General features: G+C 37.9%; 1 protein-coding gene across 2 annotated transcripts in view; it reads right to left on the bottom strand.

Moving 5' to 3' along the window:
* The window catches only part of Gat (GABA transporter), a 219,463-nt gene that overhangs the window by 47,299 nt on the left and 153,548 nt on the right, over positions 1-18,616 (bottom strand). For both annotated transcript variants that reach the window (XM_067118351.1, XM_067118342.1), the window contains exon 2: positions 9,968-10,742. In XM_067118351.1, the coding sequence (XP_066974452.1) occupies positions 9,968-10,253 (286 nt within the window). In that variant the 5' untranslated portion in view covers positions 10,254-10,742. The remainder of the gene's footprint in view (positions 1-9,967; positions 10,743-18,616) is intronic.

Here is an 18,616-nt window from a genome sequence, read left to right as displayed (position 1 = left end):
AGTACCTTTGCATAAACATTTTCTTTGGCACTATCAGTCAAAATGTTCTGTCATATATAGCGCCTATGTTAGGCTCAACAATGGATTGTGTAAAATGCAACCCAGATAGATATTAAATTCCAAGATTTGAAACATACTACCAAGAGAGAGAGAGAGAGAGAGAGAGAATGTAATTACTCTCGTTCCTTCCTGGTGTTTTTTTAGAAGGAGAGATTGAAAGGGCTACATATAATTATGCTTGATCTTTCCCTTTCCAGTTTTTTTGTGTGCCTGAGAGAGAGAGAGAGAGAGAGAGAGAGAGAGAGAGAGAGAGACTGACTCTGGGAGTGGGGGTTGGGGTAAAAGGGACGGAGAGCTTCAAATCTGCCTATTTCACAAGTTCTTGTGAAGTGGGAGTGATTGCTCTTATTCCTCGGCAAAAGGGCGGGAAGTTCGAATAACATAATCGCTAACAATATATTATAAATAACGTAAAAAACAGAAAAATAAGTTTTCTTTCTTTGCAGATGCCCTGGTGAGAGAGAGAGAGAGAGAGAGAGAGAGAGAGAGAGAGAGAGAGAGAGAGAGAGAGAGAGAGAGAGCGTTCCTGACTCGGGATGTAGGGTAGGAAGTATTAGTGACAAGGGGAGGTGGATGTCAAGCTCTCAATTGCCGTCTCCCGGCACATAGTTCCTTCTTGCTCCCAAACCTCTTCTCAACTGCCGGGCTTCGCTAGCGGACGCACAAACGCGCGCGCGCACACACCTACACACATACACACATACACGCGAGCCCATTCATTTTCAGATGAACGCCGTACTTTCGAGAAATACCGGATTGATCATGTAGTCGTTTTTGGAAGTATGGTTTTGTTAATCTTTCTCAGTGGTCAAATAATATTTTCTATTTTAAACATTTTTCTTTCTATTTTGAAAAGTTACACACACAAATATATACATACACACGCACACACACACACACACACATATATATATATATATATATATATATATATATATATATATATATATATATATATATATATATATACTGTATATATATATATATATATATATATATATATATATATATATATATATATATACTCATATATATAGTGCTTCTTATAATATATAACATGGAAAAAGATAAAAGTTTATTAATATTGTTTTGATGATTATTGTCTCTCTTAAAATGCAGGCTAATGTATATTAAGATTCTTTTTGTCTGTGTATTTTAAAGGCTGGAAATCTGTTTGAAGCATTTTTGCAATTAGTATGTCCTGTAGCACGAGAACCTAACTAGAAACAGTCGGAAGTGATATTTTTAAGTATTTTAAGAATGACTGAGTTTAACCTTTATTGTAGAGTTTTACCTGCAATACTTACATCAACTCTGGACGGTATATAATCAGATTAATGTGCATTTTCATTTTCTATTTGTTAGTCTTAGACATTTGCGGTCTCTTTAAAAAAATGCGGATTATGTTCGTTTAGATTCTCAGCGGGACGAGTGTAAATACTTGACTGGCATACGCAGTAAAAATATGAAATATGACAAGCAACATCTATACAGTTCGTAACGTCAAATAGTCTCCTGTACCCAGTTTGGATTGGTTCCGTGACTTAGGCGTTACTACGTTAACTCAAAATGATGTTTTAAAATAAGAATGCTTAGACTTCATTGTGTAGACTGGCACTCATTTTCTGGTGTGATGAATATATTGACTTTTTAGTTGGGTAGGATAACTTAGAACTCAATATTAAAATTCTTGGGATGAATTCATTTATGCTTGGGTTACTTTTGCTCTCTTCTTAAAGCGCCAACTTGTTGCTGTTTAGCAGATTTCACCACAAATTGCTTGCATTGTTTCCCAGTGGATCCGAATAGCAAGACCTTTTTTTTAATACTAGCGGTGTTTGTTACAGGCATGCTTGCACTAAGAAGAAAATGTAAATTGCAAATGAGGTTTACATGGTGGTGCACGTTTTACAGCTCTTGTATGTGATTGCATTTGTTGTGTATATTTTTATGGATTATTTGTTTTTTACTTGTGTTGATTTAGCAGTTATCAACGATTATTCATATTAGGTGTAAAATGTAATTATCGCTAAAATGAGAATTTCTGGGCCAAAAATATCCAGCATTCACAGATAAACGTTTCATAAAAAAAATATACTTAGTGTGTATGAACCTAAATAGTCGTAAGCATTTGATTGTTGAATTGTAGTATTTAATTACCTTGATAGAATAATGACAAGATTCTAATAGGTGGCTCGTTATCAGATCAAGACTCAGTAGTAGGAGAGTCAGATTCTCTGGGATTAAGTCATTATCCACAGCGAAGTGAAGAAAAGTAGGGTGGCAGTTGGTGATATATTTTTAGGGTACTTATTACTTTAAATCGTTGCAAATGATTCAGCTCCTTGAGTTACTAAGAGGCTACTGGTGTATTTAAGAATTCTAATGAGTCTTGAATTCTGCCGATGAAGTAAGGGGTGGTCGTTAAAGAAACTTATTGCCACAGATTTTGGAATTAAGTGAAAAGCCACAGTCATATATATGAGCGGTTGTATTTCCAAAATACAAAAAAAAAAACGGAAATACAGTTGCTCATATGCATTACTGTGGCTTTTACTTATTATTTCCGGTCACAGTATAGTGATGCACCATAGGTTAAAAGATATGGTTGAAGGTAGTTTCACCGAAAATTCGTCTGTCATTCAATCTTGAATTTAAAAGGGTGAAATAATTTGAATTCAGGCGTCAAGAGTTGTTAGTGAATTGCCGATAAGAGCGGCGGAAGTGAAATATCTTTGTCTATGCCGTAGGGGGTTAGTGCCGTCAGTGCACCTCATGCGGTGTACTGTAAGCATTACTGAAGGTTCTTTGAAGCGTGTCTCCGGCCCTTAGTTGCAACCCCTTTTGTTCGTTTTACTGTACCTCCTTTTATATTCTCTTACTTGCGTCTTACTTTCCACCCTCTCCTAACAATTGATTCACAGTGCAACTGCGAGGTTTTCCTCCTGTTACAACTTTCAAACCTTTTACTGTCAATTTCCGTTTCAGCGCTGAATGACCTCATAAGTCCCAGTGCTTGGCCTTTGGTCTAAATTCTATATTCAATTCAATTCACTATCTTTGTCAAGTTCACATTCTTTGACTGTTCATTGGATAAAGTGAAATCATATTCCTGGAATAGCATCCATTTCCTCGGTGAGGGTATTTAAGCTACAAATTATCCTTACTCTGCCGGTCGATTGAAAACGTGAACAATGACAAACAAAATACTACTCCAAGAAACTGAAATGTTTAGAGAGCGATCTTTTTTATAGGTTTGAAAATAGCTCAGTCATGGCAGCTGTTTAGATGGTCAGTGGCAATGTTTATCACCTGCGTATCGCGTTCTGTCTCTCTTCCGACTGAAAATTTCGCATGCAGCTGCACCACTCAAAAGTAATTTGTAGCTCCCACCGAAAGTGAAGAAAATTCTGTTGTATTTGCCATTTTGTTCATTCGTGGTAACAGTAGTTGAAACAATTAAGGATTTAACGTAATGTTGAAGTATCTTATTTTATTTAGATAGATGATTAGATTTACACATATTGCCCATACAAACACACGCACACACACACACACACACACACACACACACACAACCGCAGTAAAGGGAGGATGAAAGGCAAGAGGAAGAAATTGTGGTAAACAGGTTAATATTGTTTAGTTAAAAATGTTAAGGTGGTTATTTTAAGAGAGAGAGAGAGAGAGAGAGAGAGAGAGAGAGAGAGAGAGAGAGAGAGAGAGAGAGAGAGAGACACCTAGTAGTGCCAGGTTGACCGGCTTGAATATCCTGGAACGCGATTGCATATGATAGAAGCATGCACTATCTCATTACGTGTATGGGGATCAACGAACTGCTGATAAGACATGTGTGTAGGTGTGTGAATGAAGTGTATGTGGGACTGTGGACGTATTTTGTACACTGGGCCCCTCTTCGATTCAACAGTGGAAAGACGAATGTGCCATTGACTGATATCTTGTTCTCAGAAACCATCCCCTCGAAGGGAAATTGGTTTCTATATTACTCTGCATGGCTTGTTTTATGTCTGGATGAAGAGGACAATGTCGGTCCCTCGGATTTAAAAAAAAAAAAAAAAATTGTGCACCACAGCAAAGAATCAATTCTTAAAGCACGTGACATCACCTGTCAACTTGATAAATCGTCTTATGATCCATAAACAAACACCTTGCCTATACCTCAAGGGTTTTCACATCTGAATATTATTACTTGTTGCTCATCGTGGAGCCATATTGTTATGGTATATTTAATTCTTAATCTTTTCCTTCTCCTGACTTTGAACTTTGAACTTGAATAAACTTTGACAGTCGAAGAGAGCATCTAAACTGAGAACGCCACAAGACCAAAATCTTAGACCGGAAGCTTCAGAGCTAATGCCACTGCAGCGCCCACGCGTATAAAAGCAAAATGTAACTGATTAACAAAAAATACACTCTGGTACAGCAAAAAAACCACTAGAGTGTTTTTAAATTCCTTAACTAGGCTATATACCTCGAGTTAAGTTTTAATACGCCTGGATTAAAATATAGCAGTAATTCTGCTGAAAACTACAGAAACCTACGAGGAATTTTCCGAGGGCTTAATTCTGGTAAAAACATGAATGTATAGTTATAAAGCAGTTCTAAGGTGTTTTGTATTATTATTATTATTATTATTATTATTATTATTATTATTATTATTATTATTATTATTATCGAACAAGGGAGAAATATTGTGAATATACTTCATGAGTAAAAAGGCACTAATTATTGATGTTTTCTCTACCTATGAAGTATACTCATCATTTTCCTCCTTTTTACCACATTTCATTTGTTTTATAACTCCATTTTTACGTCCTGGAATATAAGATGGCAAGAGGAAATGCGATGTAATTCATAGCACGTCGTATTTTAAACATGGGAAGCAGTGTGACTTGCGTCGGTAATACCGTCCGTGAAGCTCATAGCAGCGCTGAATGTACCCTTGTTAACTTCTTAATGCCACTCAGAACAGACTACCATGACAACATAAATATTCTCACTGGATTTGTTTGTTTTCATTCTCCTTGATATTCGCACTCATATTTTTCAGCGATTCCTTTGCAGTATCTTAAGCACTTTAAATAATTTTAAAGTAGTTGACTTCTTTTCTAAATACCTTAGTGAGTAAAAAATACTTTTTCAGTGACGAGCCAAAAACGTCGGTTCCGGTTTTGTGGTGGTCTTTGGATGTGATTTAGTGATGTAATGGTCTTGGCGTTGGACGATGATCGAAAAACCCTACAGCTTGATGTAGGGCACCATAAGTTTCTCCAAGTTTCTCTCTCTCTCTCTCTCTCTCTCTCTCTCTCTCTCTCTCTCTCTGAAGGGACGCTAACTCCTTTCCAGATTCTTAGACCGTTTCTGTTTTCTTTTCAGCAAGTAGTTTTGTTGTCATTAAGATCTTAGACTTGTCATTGACTATACAACAGCGGTTCCCGTAGGGGGCTAGTGCCGTCAGTGCACCTCAGGTGGTGCACTGTAGGCATTACTTAAGGATATTTGCCCTAGCTGCAACCTCTTTCATTCCTTTTACTATACCTCAGTTCATATCCTCTTTCTTCCATCTGACCTTCCACCATCTCCAGCAAGTTGTTTCATAGTGCAAGTGCGAGGTTTGCCTCCTGTAAACATTTCAGACCTTACTGTCAGTGTCCCTTTTCAGCTCTGAATGACATCATAGGTCCCAGCGCTTTTTGGCCTAAATTCTATATTCCATTCTATTCCTACTATACATACGGTAGTACTCTTTGATATCAAGCAGAAAAACACACTCGGAGAGGACACATCCGTGAGCACGAGTTTTTATTGACGAGCACCAGAATTAGATTTTAGAATCCAAACGAAACCTTAGAGGTTTAGAGGAGACATAACTTCCGGTCAGACCGGAAATAGTTCATGTAATAATCTGCAACAACCAACTGGATCTCTTCTTCTCTTGGATGCATTCTTAAAGATTGATTGCATGTATATTAACTTTTTAGTTTTCATATGAACTTGTCAAATGATCACACCAGTCAAGTTTTATTCTGTCGCTCTTGGGTATTTAAATGCTATATATATAATTATAATTATATATATATATATATATATATATATATATATATATATATATATATATATATATATATATATATATAATAGTACAGGCAGATAGTGAAACCAGGTATTTCTGAACTGCCTGAAATTTCAGGCAGATAGCGAAATGCACTTAGGGACATTTGATCCGACCAAAGGGCTAGTACTGAACACGGCGAAACAGTGACTCAACTACGCTGTTTCGCCGTGTTTAGTACTAGCCTCTGGGGGTCAAATGCCCTTAAGTGCATTTCGCTATCTGCCTTAAATTTCAGGCAGTTCGTGAAATGACTGGTTTCGCTATCTGCCTGTACCATATACACGCTGTTTCTTCGGATACGTGGGTATTTGTGAGGAAATGCTATGTATACACGGTATAAAAAAAAAGTTAAGTATACCTTAGTTTAACCAGACCACTAAGCTGGTTAACAGCTCTCCTATGGCTGGCCCGAACGATTAGACTTATTTTACGTGGCTAAGAACCAATTGGTTATCTAGCAACTGGACCTACAGCTTATTGTGGAATCCGAACCACATTATACCGAGAAATGAATTTCTATCAGGACACGGTATCACTCCAGATACTCTCTACATCTTGGCAGAACTAACAAACATATTGATCCTCGAGAAATTTACCCCGATAATTGATTATCATCATGCTGTTAATTCCTTTGGAACCGACTGCCAAGCATTCTAAAGGGTAGCTGGGGTACGGATTGTTCAAATTGCTCATTTAGGTACATGGCAACAAACAACGTGCCCAGAAAGATTCCTTTGCCCTTGAGGGGTACCATCCCGAGCATAAAGAAGAGAGTCAGGCAGGCTTGGCTGTTTGCTTAGGGGAGGCTTGTTGAATGTAGGAAGAAATTTGCGTAAATTACCAGATCATCTATCTCGCGGCGCTCTTAGTGATGTACTAAGTAAATATGAAACTGCTCTTTGCCGTCTCTGAATTGGCCAGACAGAGTTCTCGGAAAGGATGTATTGAAGTCAAGTGGTAGTTTGCGTCCGTCGAGGAATCTGGTTTTTTCAAAGGACTTTTTACATTTTTGTTTTTTACAACTGTCTTTCATGTATATGTACAATTTTGTGGATTTAGTATGGAAGTATTCTTTAAGTGTTTGATTTAAAGTGTATCTTGAAAAATTTGCATCCGCGTTCTCAATTCATGGCATAAAGCGTAATTCTATGTTGAGGTTTATAGGTGTTGTGACTCCATTTTTACTGAATCGATCAACCAATCATTCCTTTAGACTAGGTTGATGACGATTGCTGTCTTAATGATAGAAATGAATAGAAGCTGAAACTTCAGTAATAATGTCTTGGTGATATTTGATGGCAAGTAGCATGCAGAAGCGGAATCTGTGCAATTCTTTAAATAATTTTACCACTTGAGTGTATAATTTAACGGAGATTCATAAGTGTTTTTCGCAAACATTTAAAGTTCATGAAAAACGGGATACACTTTTCGTGTTAACAGCGTGTTGTTTGTTTACCTAATATGTCATCATTTTTTTTGTCGGGGACAGGCACCTGCAAATTCATTAAATTTGAGACAAAAGTGTCTGTCTTTAGCAGTAGTGATTTTGACAGCATTGCCCGTGTCATGAATTTTGATTCATCCGTATTTGCCTGCTTAGGCAATAGTTTCTCCTTTTCATCTTTCATTTCTCTATGATTAAAAGGAAATTTTTGAAATTATGGGATCACATCCTGACTCTCAGTATTCTCTGGTATCTGATTTAGTTGAATCACAGGATTTTAAGTCTCATTTATTTTTTGCTTTTAACCTGTTGCGATAAAAGATCAAAAGAATACAGTTGAGAAAAAGTTGTAATTTCCTTTCATACCCAGGTCTCATCGCAAGCTTACGTGAAATGGTGTTCTTCAGTTCTGTCTATGAAGATGACATCTTTATTCGGCTTTATGAGAAATAAAACAAGTAATGTTTCAGTGTCCTTTCAGGTGGTTTCCTCATCAACTTATTTTTCTGCCGCTTCACAGTTCAGGAGGTGTCTTCTTGTGGAGGTCTTCAGTCTAGCCTCTCAGTAAAAGAGCATGCTCGTCTTCACTAAGACTTTCAAATTTTTGGCAAACTCTTATTGCTTTTCTATTATAGTCTGTTTCATTCCATTTGTCCACTCACTGACGTAGGTTTTAGGTAGATGTGGCGATGCGCATTACTAGCTCGCGATTGGCTTAAATCAATGTTAACGATATCATAGGCCTGCTGTGATAAAAAGGCAAACTATTTCTTCATTAATGTATCTGAATGCTTATACAGTATATACAAAGAAACCTCACACCTCATTTTGACTATAAACATGTCGATTTTCATCGATATTACACTAACAGTACAAGCACACGAATGACGAGCTCATAACAATCAGTTTTCTAAAGTCAAATGAAAAATAGGCTTTAAATAAAAAAATTTTTTTGTATCTCATTTTAGGTAAATAAAAAGACATCTGGCGAATAAAAGGTATTTTAATAATTTTTTGCATGTATATTACATGAGTAGGTTAATATTCGAAATGGCCATTGAAATATTGGATGAGAAGGCGGAATTTCAGTCAATACAGGGTATGACGGCAGTGGTGTCGTGGTTTTCTTATCAGAATACTTTGCATATTTATAAATTTTTTTTTCTTGAGTATGCTAATCATTATAATAGCTTAGTGACAGGGCACTAACTGGACTATTTTGCCAAATGACTTGAGAGTGTTGATGACATATAAATGGCGTAAGAGGCTAGCCTAGAGTCTAGACATACATATTTTTTTTTCATCATTGTTAGGCATTGTAACGAGCCTTACAATGAACAAATACAGGTCATAATAAAAAGTAATTTCACTGACTTGGAATGATTGTGTGTGCTTCAAAGAAGACCAGTATATAAAATATCTGGTAAATCATTAGCATAGGCCGAAAGTTCGCTTGTCCTTGCTTCGAGTTCTAGCCATCAGCATCATTAAAGGTTACTTTTCCATTTCGTGGACGTGGATATAACTTTGGTTATAATAAAGTTCTTTTTAAATACATGCAATGGAATATAATATAGAATATGGTTTGAACGATAAGAAATTCTTGTGATTTGAGCAGTATGTGAGTATAGGTCTTACGCATAGTGTGGGCTGTACTAAAAAGATAAAACTTAATTATAGAAAGTCCATCGCTCGTTTGTGACTAAACCGAGTGGACTATTTAATACAAGCTCGGCTTTCGTATGCTCATATTGTTATATCTTATCAATAAAAATCGACATATTTATGATTTGTATATGAGTGTGATGTTTCTTCGTATATAAAAGTATTCAAATATGTTATTGAAACCGACTGAAGTACTTCGTTTAAGGATTCTGGTCCATGACAACATTCCCCATCTACACTATGGCACTGTGTTTGGTGAAATATCCCAAGGCAAGAGCATCCAAGAGCTCTCTCAATCTGGGATTATCCGTTTTCCTTTTAAAGAATAATAGGGTATTATTGCAAAAGTAAAGTCACACTCAAAGAATAAGTTTACGAGCCAACACAAATGAGTCCATCGCACAGCGGTCATTCATAATACATGCACGCGTTAGCTAATAAATTTCTAATGAACAACACCATATTCTTTGGAAGTTTGAATTTCAAGTTAATGGCCCTTGTGGGCGTGTTCCTTATGAATAGGGTTCATCTGCTAAATAATAATAATAATAATAATAATAATAATAATAATAATAATAATAATAATAATAATAATGAAACAGCATGCTGGTGCATTTGTAATCGATAACTCTAGTAGCTAAAAGGTGAAGTGTGTGCAAACTTACCTCCACCATTCTTGTAGCAGAGGTAGGGGAACCTCCAGACGTTCCCTATTCCGATAGCATTACCGACGAGCGAAAGAAGGAAGTCCAGATGGTTGCTCCAGGTTCCTCTGAGAGCCGTCTCCTCCAGGTCGGCGGCAATTTGAGCTGCGTCGTTTGGCGTCTGAGGTGACGTTCCGTTGAGCCCGTACTGGGTCATCTCCATGCCGCCGCCACCGCCGCCGCCACCACCTCCTCCTCCGTCACCGCCTCCTACGGCTTTGGTCTTGTTCTTCTCGTCTCCTTCCATGTTGATTAAAGGAGGTTGCGAGGTCTCCTCGTCTGTAGTTATGGTGATGTTTGAGGGGTGAAAGGGCGAAAGTCCTTCAAAGGGAAGTTACGGTAGTATTGGTAGTGGTACTAGGCAGAGCCACCTGGTGGCCTAGACTACAATTATACAAAGGTATATGTGATGTGTTTATTATTGGCGAGGTAGAATTTTCCCTTACGGTTCTATCAGGCTTAGGCCTATATGCAAGACAGTGCTAAGTTGAGGATTCTTTTCGAAAAAGATTTTATACTTTAGTTTTGATTATTTGTCGTCAGTAATTATTATAGCTGTGATTGATATAGCCTATATTGAGGGGATAGAGCAGAACTGAACAATCTACGAATTTGATCTTGCTCGTTCTTTCAGATCATGTGTGTTGTGGTCCCATGTGACGTGCGAACGAAGGGTTGGTTGGAGTGAGGTGATTAGCAGTTCATTCGTGATGAGGTGCTGCGCCTTCACTCGGTTCTGAAACGAAAAGAAGTAGAGTATTAGACCATGCTTTGGAACTAGACCTATGTTGATTCGTGGAAATTTCTAATACTAAGAATTTAAATTTAAATTCAGTGTTCAGTGTTTGCCGCATACGTGCTTTTCTGTGTATGAAACGCGTATGTAGTACCTGCGGATGAGTGAATAAAATTATGGGAACGTTAATTAAGTGAGAAAATTTTGGTGGAAGAACCAGTAATTTTGAAGAGTTTTTGACAAATAGACATTGCGAAGGAAGTTTCATGCAATGTGATGTTAACTTTTATGTAACCATGAGCATATACGTGCTAAGATATTTGCACGCAATGGAAGGAATTTATATATATATATATATATATATATATATATATATATATATATATATATATATATATATGTATGTATGTATGTTTGTATGTATGTATATATGTATGTATCTGTGTATGCATGTATGTGTGGGGCAAAGCAGTGCTTACTTCAGGAGTTCTCGTGAATACCCACAAATAACCGAAGTCAAATTACATCTAAAGGAGAATGATTTCTTGGGAGTGATTTGCATCGGTTTTATGTGGCATTTAATGAAGATAGCATGTGGTTTTGATAACAGACATACATTTAGACTTAAGTGTATTTGTCTAAATCATACTTATCCCCGCGAAACGGGATCCCAGTGATATTTTCCCATTGTGTTTTACCGAAGGAGAGTAGAGAATTCCATCTTTGGTTTTAGTCTAGATTTCTGATGCATTGTGTATCATTTGAGTTACGCTTATAAAAAGCATGCTAACACTTTGTTTCAGGCGCTTGGCGAAAAAAATAGCCCTTATTTCTTTCTTAATAGTAAAGTAGAATGTAGTAAATTGACATTACACGTTCAGTATGTCTGCTACCTTTTAGTACCAAAGAATAGTTCCTCGTTGTGCGAGTCGGTAGAGTTGTCGCCTAGCACTCGCTAGGCCCGAGTTCGAGTCTCCGAGCGGCTAATGAAGAATTAGAGGAATTTATTTCTGGTGATAGAAATTCATTTCTCGCTATAATGTGGTTCGGATTCCACAATAAGCTGTAGGTCCTGTTGCAGGTAATCAGCGGTTTTCTTAGCCACGTAAAATAAGTCTAATCCTTCAGGCCAGCCCTAGGAGAGCTGTTAATCAGCTCAGTGGTCTGGTTAAACTAAGATATACTTAACTTAGTACCAAAGAATGAGAAAGTATTTGTAAACCAGAAACCTTCCAAGGGAGGAAACAGGAGAACCCAGAGTGCGAATAATCAGAGCCAAATTAACATACCGAACGAGTTGGGGGGGCGGGTGGGGAGACTTCAAGTAAAAAAAAAAAAACGACCCATCTGCTGGCAATTAATCCTTGCCTCATTACATACTGCTGGTTAGCGCTAGTGTAGGACAAGATTGCCTTCGCATTCGTCATTTGTGTGTGTGTTTTTTTTCTCTCTTTCTCCCTTTCTCTCTCTCCCTCCCGCCTCGTTTCAGTAGGTGTTAAGTGAGTGTTGGATGTCAGGAGTGACATTCACGCATGACTCCTCTGACACTTGACGAGCTCAAGCAAGAACACATTTCTTTCGAGACTTCTAGTCTATCCTTGCTCGAGGTTGGACTTGGCCAGGCTTTCCTGTGTGTTTATTTTGTTCGTTTCGATTACTGATCCTTTCTTTGTCTTCATTCTTTTATTTCTGCTACTTCTCCTGTTTTAGTTTTATCCACTAGGCCCTTGCTTGGCAAAATCACAACGTTTTGGCTTGTTACATAAAAACAGATCGTTTGTATTTGATTGTCGTTTTCTCGTGATTCAGTATCTGAGTGATTTATCTTGAATAGCCATGGTAATAATAATAATTATGAAATATATGGACACACGCACACATATATGTATATATATATATATATATATATATATATATATATATATATATATATATATATATATATAATGTGTGTATGTTGGATTTCCGGACGAGATGGCGGGATTCAGACAATCCATTCTCACACGTTAAATTTTAAGCTAGGTCCCTGTTTGGGTCAAGAAAAATGGCGTGGGGCCAGCAACCACATCCCTGAAAACTTGTTGTGAAACCCAGAATGTTGTACCCTTCGGGCACTGTCCATTCCAAAAGGAAAACAAGCGTACGATGAACAAAATACACACGCGTACACTCACACACACACACACACACACACACAAAAATAAGCTAAAAAAAATACTGATTGATGACTCGGCAAAATAGTCAAGTTAAAGTTGGAAGATATTTGTTTCAGAAATGAATGACTTCGGTACTATTCAGTTTCAAGAGATTCTCGAGTTTACTTACAATGACCCCCACATATCTGTGGAATATGTAGTGGTATGAAGTGGCATGACTTGCGGTCAGAGTGGCATGACGTTGATGTAAATCTTAGTCAGTACAGTTTTATATTCAAAACGGATATGTTCCTTATTAATTGGAAGATTCTGCTTAAAGAACAGGGGCCCCGTAAGTTGGGGGGGGGGGTTAGTGCCGTCAGTGCACCTCACGTGATACACTGTAGGCATTACTTAAGGGTCTTTGCAGCTTCCCTTCGGCCCCTAGCGGCAACCTCTTTCATTCCTTTTACTGCACTTCTGTTCATGATCTCTTCCTTCCATCTGACCTTCCACCCTCTCTAACAATTGTTTCAAAGTGCAACTGCGAGGTTTTCCTGCTGTTACATCTTTCAGACCTTCTATATTGTCAAGTTCCCTTTCAGCGCTGAATGACCTCATAAGTCCCAGCGCTTGGCCTTTGGCCTAAATTCTGTGCATTCTATTCTGTTCTATTAAAAAACAGGGAACATGAGACCTAGAGAGCGAGTTTAAGTCAGGCCTATTGCATCATCTTTCAAGACTTAGTACTGTTCACTTACAAGCCAAAAACTGGTGATAGATTTGAAGGCTCCGTTTTAAAAATGATCGAATTATTAGGAAGGCAGGAAGATCTGTCAGAAGGAAGGAAGGAAGTTGTTTTTGGGAAGCAGGGAAACTAACCAAGTTTCATGTGGTTCTTTCACATACCGTTCTGATCTGTGGAATAGCAACACATGAGACATTGCGAGACAAAGAACGACCTTCAGAAGAGGACTGTGAGTGAAGTGATGATTTGTGAAGAACAAGATCATCTGCAAGAGAATGATGGGACGACAGCGGATTGCATGTAAGACCGAATTCTCAGTATTCTTTTCAAGTAATGCACAAGGATATCTCATTTCGAGTAAAACGACAGAACATCATTGAATAACCGACCCCTTTCGGCAGTTGTCAGAATTCTGAACTCGTAAAAAATTTGTTCTGAAAAGTGTTTTGCTTCTTTGGCCTTAAATATCTTTTTCATGAAGTATTAAGATTGATTTTAAATCTCGTAGATCTTAACGGTTGCATTTATATTCGTTTTAAATAATTATCAGCTTTCATTAATAAATCATAGAATCTTGGCATTTAAATCTCAATAAGAAAAAATCATCAAATTAAAAGAATGTTGTCATGCATCTCCAGAAGTAGTCACAGAATCGAGTTGAAATGTTTTATAAACAATGTAAAATATTTCCTTTGTCGACGTATGAAGCTAAAAGCTTGCGTGTAAATTAAGGATTTATCTTTTGTCTGATACTTGGCGCCCCCAAACAAACAAGCAACCAGAGGAAGCCCAGAGGATGCAGTATACGACGCATCCAAACAAGGAGAAAAGGCAAGAAGTGTGAGAAAGAGGACTCAAGCAGAGCTGTGCATGTGAAGGTATCTGAAGCTGATGGGAGGTAATGGAATAACAAAGGAACAGCTTGATAGACTTGATAGAGCATTGTTGATAGGTAATAAGAGAGACCCCTGGAGAACGGAAAAGGAAAAGGAGATAGAAAATCTGGGTCTGACTTAAGATAAAACTCTGTGATCGATCGGAAAGGGAAAGGTGGATTAAAACGGAATGTGTTGAAGTATTTGATGCAGATGGGTAACATCGCGTATTTGAGTAAAAATGGGACCTGTGACACTAAATGCAACAACCAAAAGAAACCAGAAGAAAAGAAGGAAAGAGATATCTTTATGAAATGCTTATCATAGACGTGGAAAGAATTCAGCGTGCGGGACTTAAGGCATACTGCTCGTAGGGACGAGCTAGCCATCCATCCAGGGCGGACTTTGGACCTTAAAGAAGTGGGTGATTTCGCTCGCTCCTGATCCGAGTGGATGAGATAATGGCTTTCATCCTGTTAGAACAATTACCACTCGACTGAGATCCACGATGAGAGAGAGAGAGAGAGAGAGAGAGAGCTGATGACTGAAAGGAAGTGCAGCAGTGAAAGAATGGTCAATAAAACAAGTTTTTCGGAAAGGAATACAAGTGAGAACCTTGAAGATGCAGTTGAGAAGCTAACAAATTGGTGCGTGACTAGTCTATAGATTTATATTGATAATCAAGCATTTCTGCCTGGTCTTCAAAGGTATACAGTACATGTTTAAGCTGGTGAACGGTCGGCATTGTGAAGGGCGGGTCGTATGCTACACTAAATATTTGATCATGCATCAGTCTAGTTAAGAGACTGTTATTGTTTTTTTCCCATTGGTTCGTGCGAATTCTCCCATTGGCCGTATTAGTTCATCAGTATTAGTTTTTCGGCAGCATCTTTTGAATAATCATTTCGAGAGTTAATTCACGGGGAAGTGCCTGTTTATTTTTATTTTTTTTTTATGACTTTTTTTCTAGACTAGTTATCGTATTGAGGGTATTTCTTTTCAGTATTAATTATGAGTGTTTATTTATAGTTATCACTATAAAAATTCTTTTTCATGCTTACAAGTGATTCCTTTACCCGATCTGAAATTTTTATGTGCCAAATAATAAGTTAGTAAGTCATCTAAAGCTTTAGCATTGGTATCAGTTTTTAAGCTTGCGATGTCTTATTGGTGACTCAGTCATACATTATCAAATGTTGCGTTCAGGTTAATAGACGGAAGATTGTAGTGGAGTAATAGGGTCATTATTTTTAGTTCATGGAAAGGCAGTTTCTAAGCAAGGTGTGACAAGATCCGCCTGGAAATGGAAAATCTGCTATAAAATAAAAAATGCCAGCCTCTAAAATCACCTGTCCGGTTGTTTTCAATGAAAATGTCCTTCATTGGTTACTGTTAAGAATCCTTGTAAAAAAGAACTTAATGCAAAAATCCTAGAAAAAAAAAGAGATTTCAAGTCTTTTCAAATAATACCTTGATTAATATTAGCTATCGGCTTCACCAAATTTCGCCTGCCTCTTCAGGCTTTGCAGAATTTTGTTTGAAGAGCAAAGAGGGTTGTGCGAGAGAGTTATCTTCAGCACAGTTATGTGATGCATAAGTCAGAAGTTACTTCAAGAAGAATGCAGCTGAGAAACAATGACAGACGGGTGAAAACATACTGGAACCTGGACTCCATCAGAAGTAGCGTGGTTAGATGTAATTTGTAGCTGTATCAGCAGACTCTGCATCAGAACACGCGAAAAAGCCTCAAAACTCAAGAGTTACACAGAGAGATTCCACAAAAATCCTGAAAAAATATGACCAATTACTGTCATGGTCTTATGAGACCTTGTTCTTTGAAAGATGCGCGGAAATCCCAGTAAGCAGAAAAAATCGCAAAGGTTCCGGACAATTCTGAATTATCTCAGTGAAGTAAGATATACCATGGAGTTTTTAAACCACACTTTTGATTGAAAATTATAGAACAGAATACTTCTAGGATCACTCGGGTGGAAATGACTTCCTTACGTAAAAAATTTAGAATTTCAGAAAATGTGTACGATTTTTTCCCGTGTATTCGTGCTGCACTGCAGGAGGGAATTGAAGTGAGGGGGTATATTTGAAAAAATTTTCTTTCCAAATTTCTCCTCGCAATTAACGCGTTTTGCAGCTTTTATGGCATCCACGGCATGAACAAGAGATTCCTCGTGTCCTTCCTGCACCTGCTTGAAAGCAATCATGGTCGAACCATGGTTTGTACTTTGGAGTAACTTCTCAGAAACAGTATTGTGCCGTATTTTCAAGCTAGCCGATATTCTAGTCTAATAGCTGGTTGAAGAGAGCTTCAGACGAGATAGCAAGAGAAAATCAGGAAAACGGATCATTTTACATACTTCAGCGTGAGGCTGTCCTCAGGTCTATAAATGAAGTTGCGATTTGCATGTATTGACATTCTTCAATGAAAAGAATGTATGTAAAAGGAGATGCATAGAAGGAAACGCAGTTCCCTCGCCGAAGCACTTGGTAGATAATTGCGAGTTCTGATCAGTAAGCCAAGAGTAGACAAAAAAATCTTTCGTATGTGATTCTTGGTCAGTTCCTGCGCATTTGTCTCAGGTTGTGTTTGTTTATTTTCTGTTAGATATTTTATTTATTTGGAGCACTGTTTTATTTCTCATTTTAAGCCACAACATTTTAATGCAGTCATGCTATTAATTAATCAGTAGGTGAAATTAAGACGCATTCGGTACATGCATTTGAAGAGCCTACAGGACATGGTCTTGTGTACAATTAAATATACCCGTAAGGGAATGCTAATGAACACATGTGGGGGAAATAGTTTTCCTGCTGTTTTTAGCTCCGAGTGACATTCTTCCTCTCTGTAACGAAAGCACAATGTTAAAGCAGGTGGAGGAGTATATATTTCTGTTGTTACGCCGTCTTATCTGTGTTTATTACTGGTGATAATCTTCCCTTTACGTATTAACAGATTGCCTTTACATTCTTAGAACTTGCAACCATCTGAAGAATTTGCAGTATTTCTTGGTTATTGTTCAAGATTTCCGTGTTTATTTTCGCACGCGTCCGGAGCCAAAGAAAATTCAGTAACTCTCTGTACGTCGTACTTATTACATATACCAGCATTGCTATCACGAGAAATTGACGTTTCTCATAACGCTATAGTCTATAGCAAAAAGAAAACGGTCATATGATTAACATCGCGTCTGTACAATCGAAATTTATAATCAGACACGTGAAAATATCAGACATTGTCCGTGTCGAGTACTTCATTTGTGCGTGCATATATTTCCCAGTGGATTACCAGGTGTTCCCTGCATAATTGAAGAATTTGACAGTGTCATGTATGTTTGACAGTCTGATTCGAAGGCGCTGGGTGTTCTTGTAATGAATATTTGTGTTTGTCGTGATCTTCGGAAATTTCATGTTTTATTGTTAATTCGCAGTATGTAGAATCTCTAACTTTGCTCCTCAGTTTTTAGCTCTGCATAGATCTTGCCCCCGTGTGAGAGTAGTGCCGTCAGTACACCCAACGCGATGCACTCTAGGCATTATTTTAAGGTTATTTGCAGCGTTCCTTCGGCCCCTCGCTGCAACCCCTCTGATTTCTTTTACTGTACCGCCGTTCGTATTGTCTATCTTCCATCTTGCTCTCCACCCTCTTCTAACAACTGTTTCGTAGTGCAAGTGCGAGGTTTTCCTCCTGTTACACCTTTCAAACCTTTATACTCTACAGTTTCCCTTTCAGTGCTGAATGACCTCATAGGTCCCAGCGCTTGGCCTTTGGCCTAAATTCTATATTCCATTCCATTCTACTGTAGACCTTTTGTCTTAGAATATGAGGAGACGCGAATGTTTGATATATAACTCTTATTTTGGTCATTGTGTACCTTATGCAATCCGTCTATGATAAATTCTTGGTTTTGGGAAATTAACAAAAACAATGAGTCGCAACATTTTGTAGCCATCTTGAACTCTGGATCCCTAAGCACGAGTCAGAATTGATGACGTAACAGTGATTGCGTCATTGCTTCGATTTATAATGTACGCTCATAGATCACTGTCAATGGAACCTTATCCATCTGCCATGGATATGGGAGGGGCGCGGAGTGAACAGAT

Source organism: Macrobrachium rosenbergii, chromosome 2 (assembly GCF_040412425.1).
Source record: "Macrobrachium rosenbergii isolate ZJJX-2024 chromosome 2, ASM4041242v1, whole genome shotgun sequence".
In the NCBI taxonomy this organism is placed as follows: domain Eukaryota; kingdom Metazoa; phylum Arthropoda; class Malacostraca; order Decapoda; family Palaemonidae; genus Macrobrachium; species Macrobrachium rosenbergii.
Note: the sequence above shows the minus strand (reverse complement) of the source record. Positions and strands in the feature narration are given on the sequence as shown.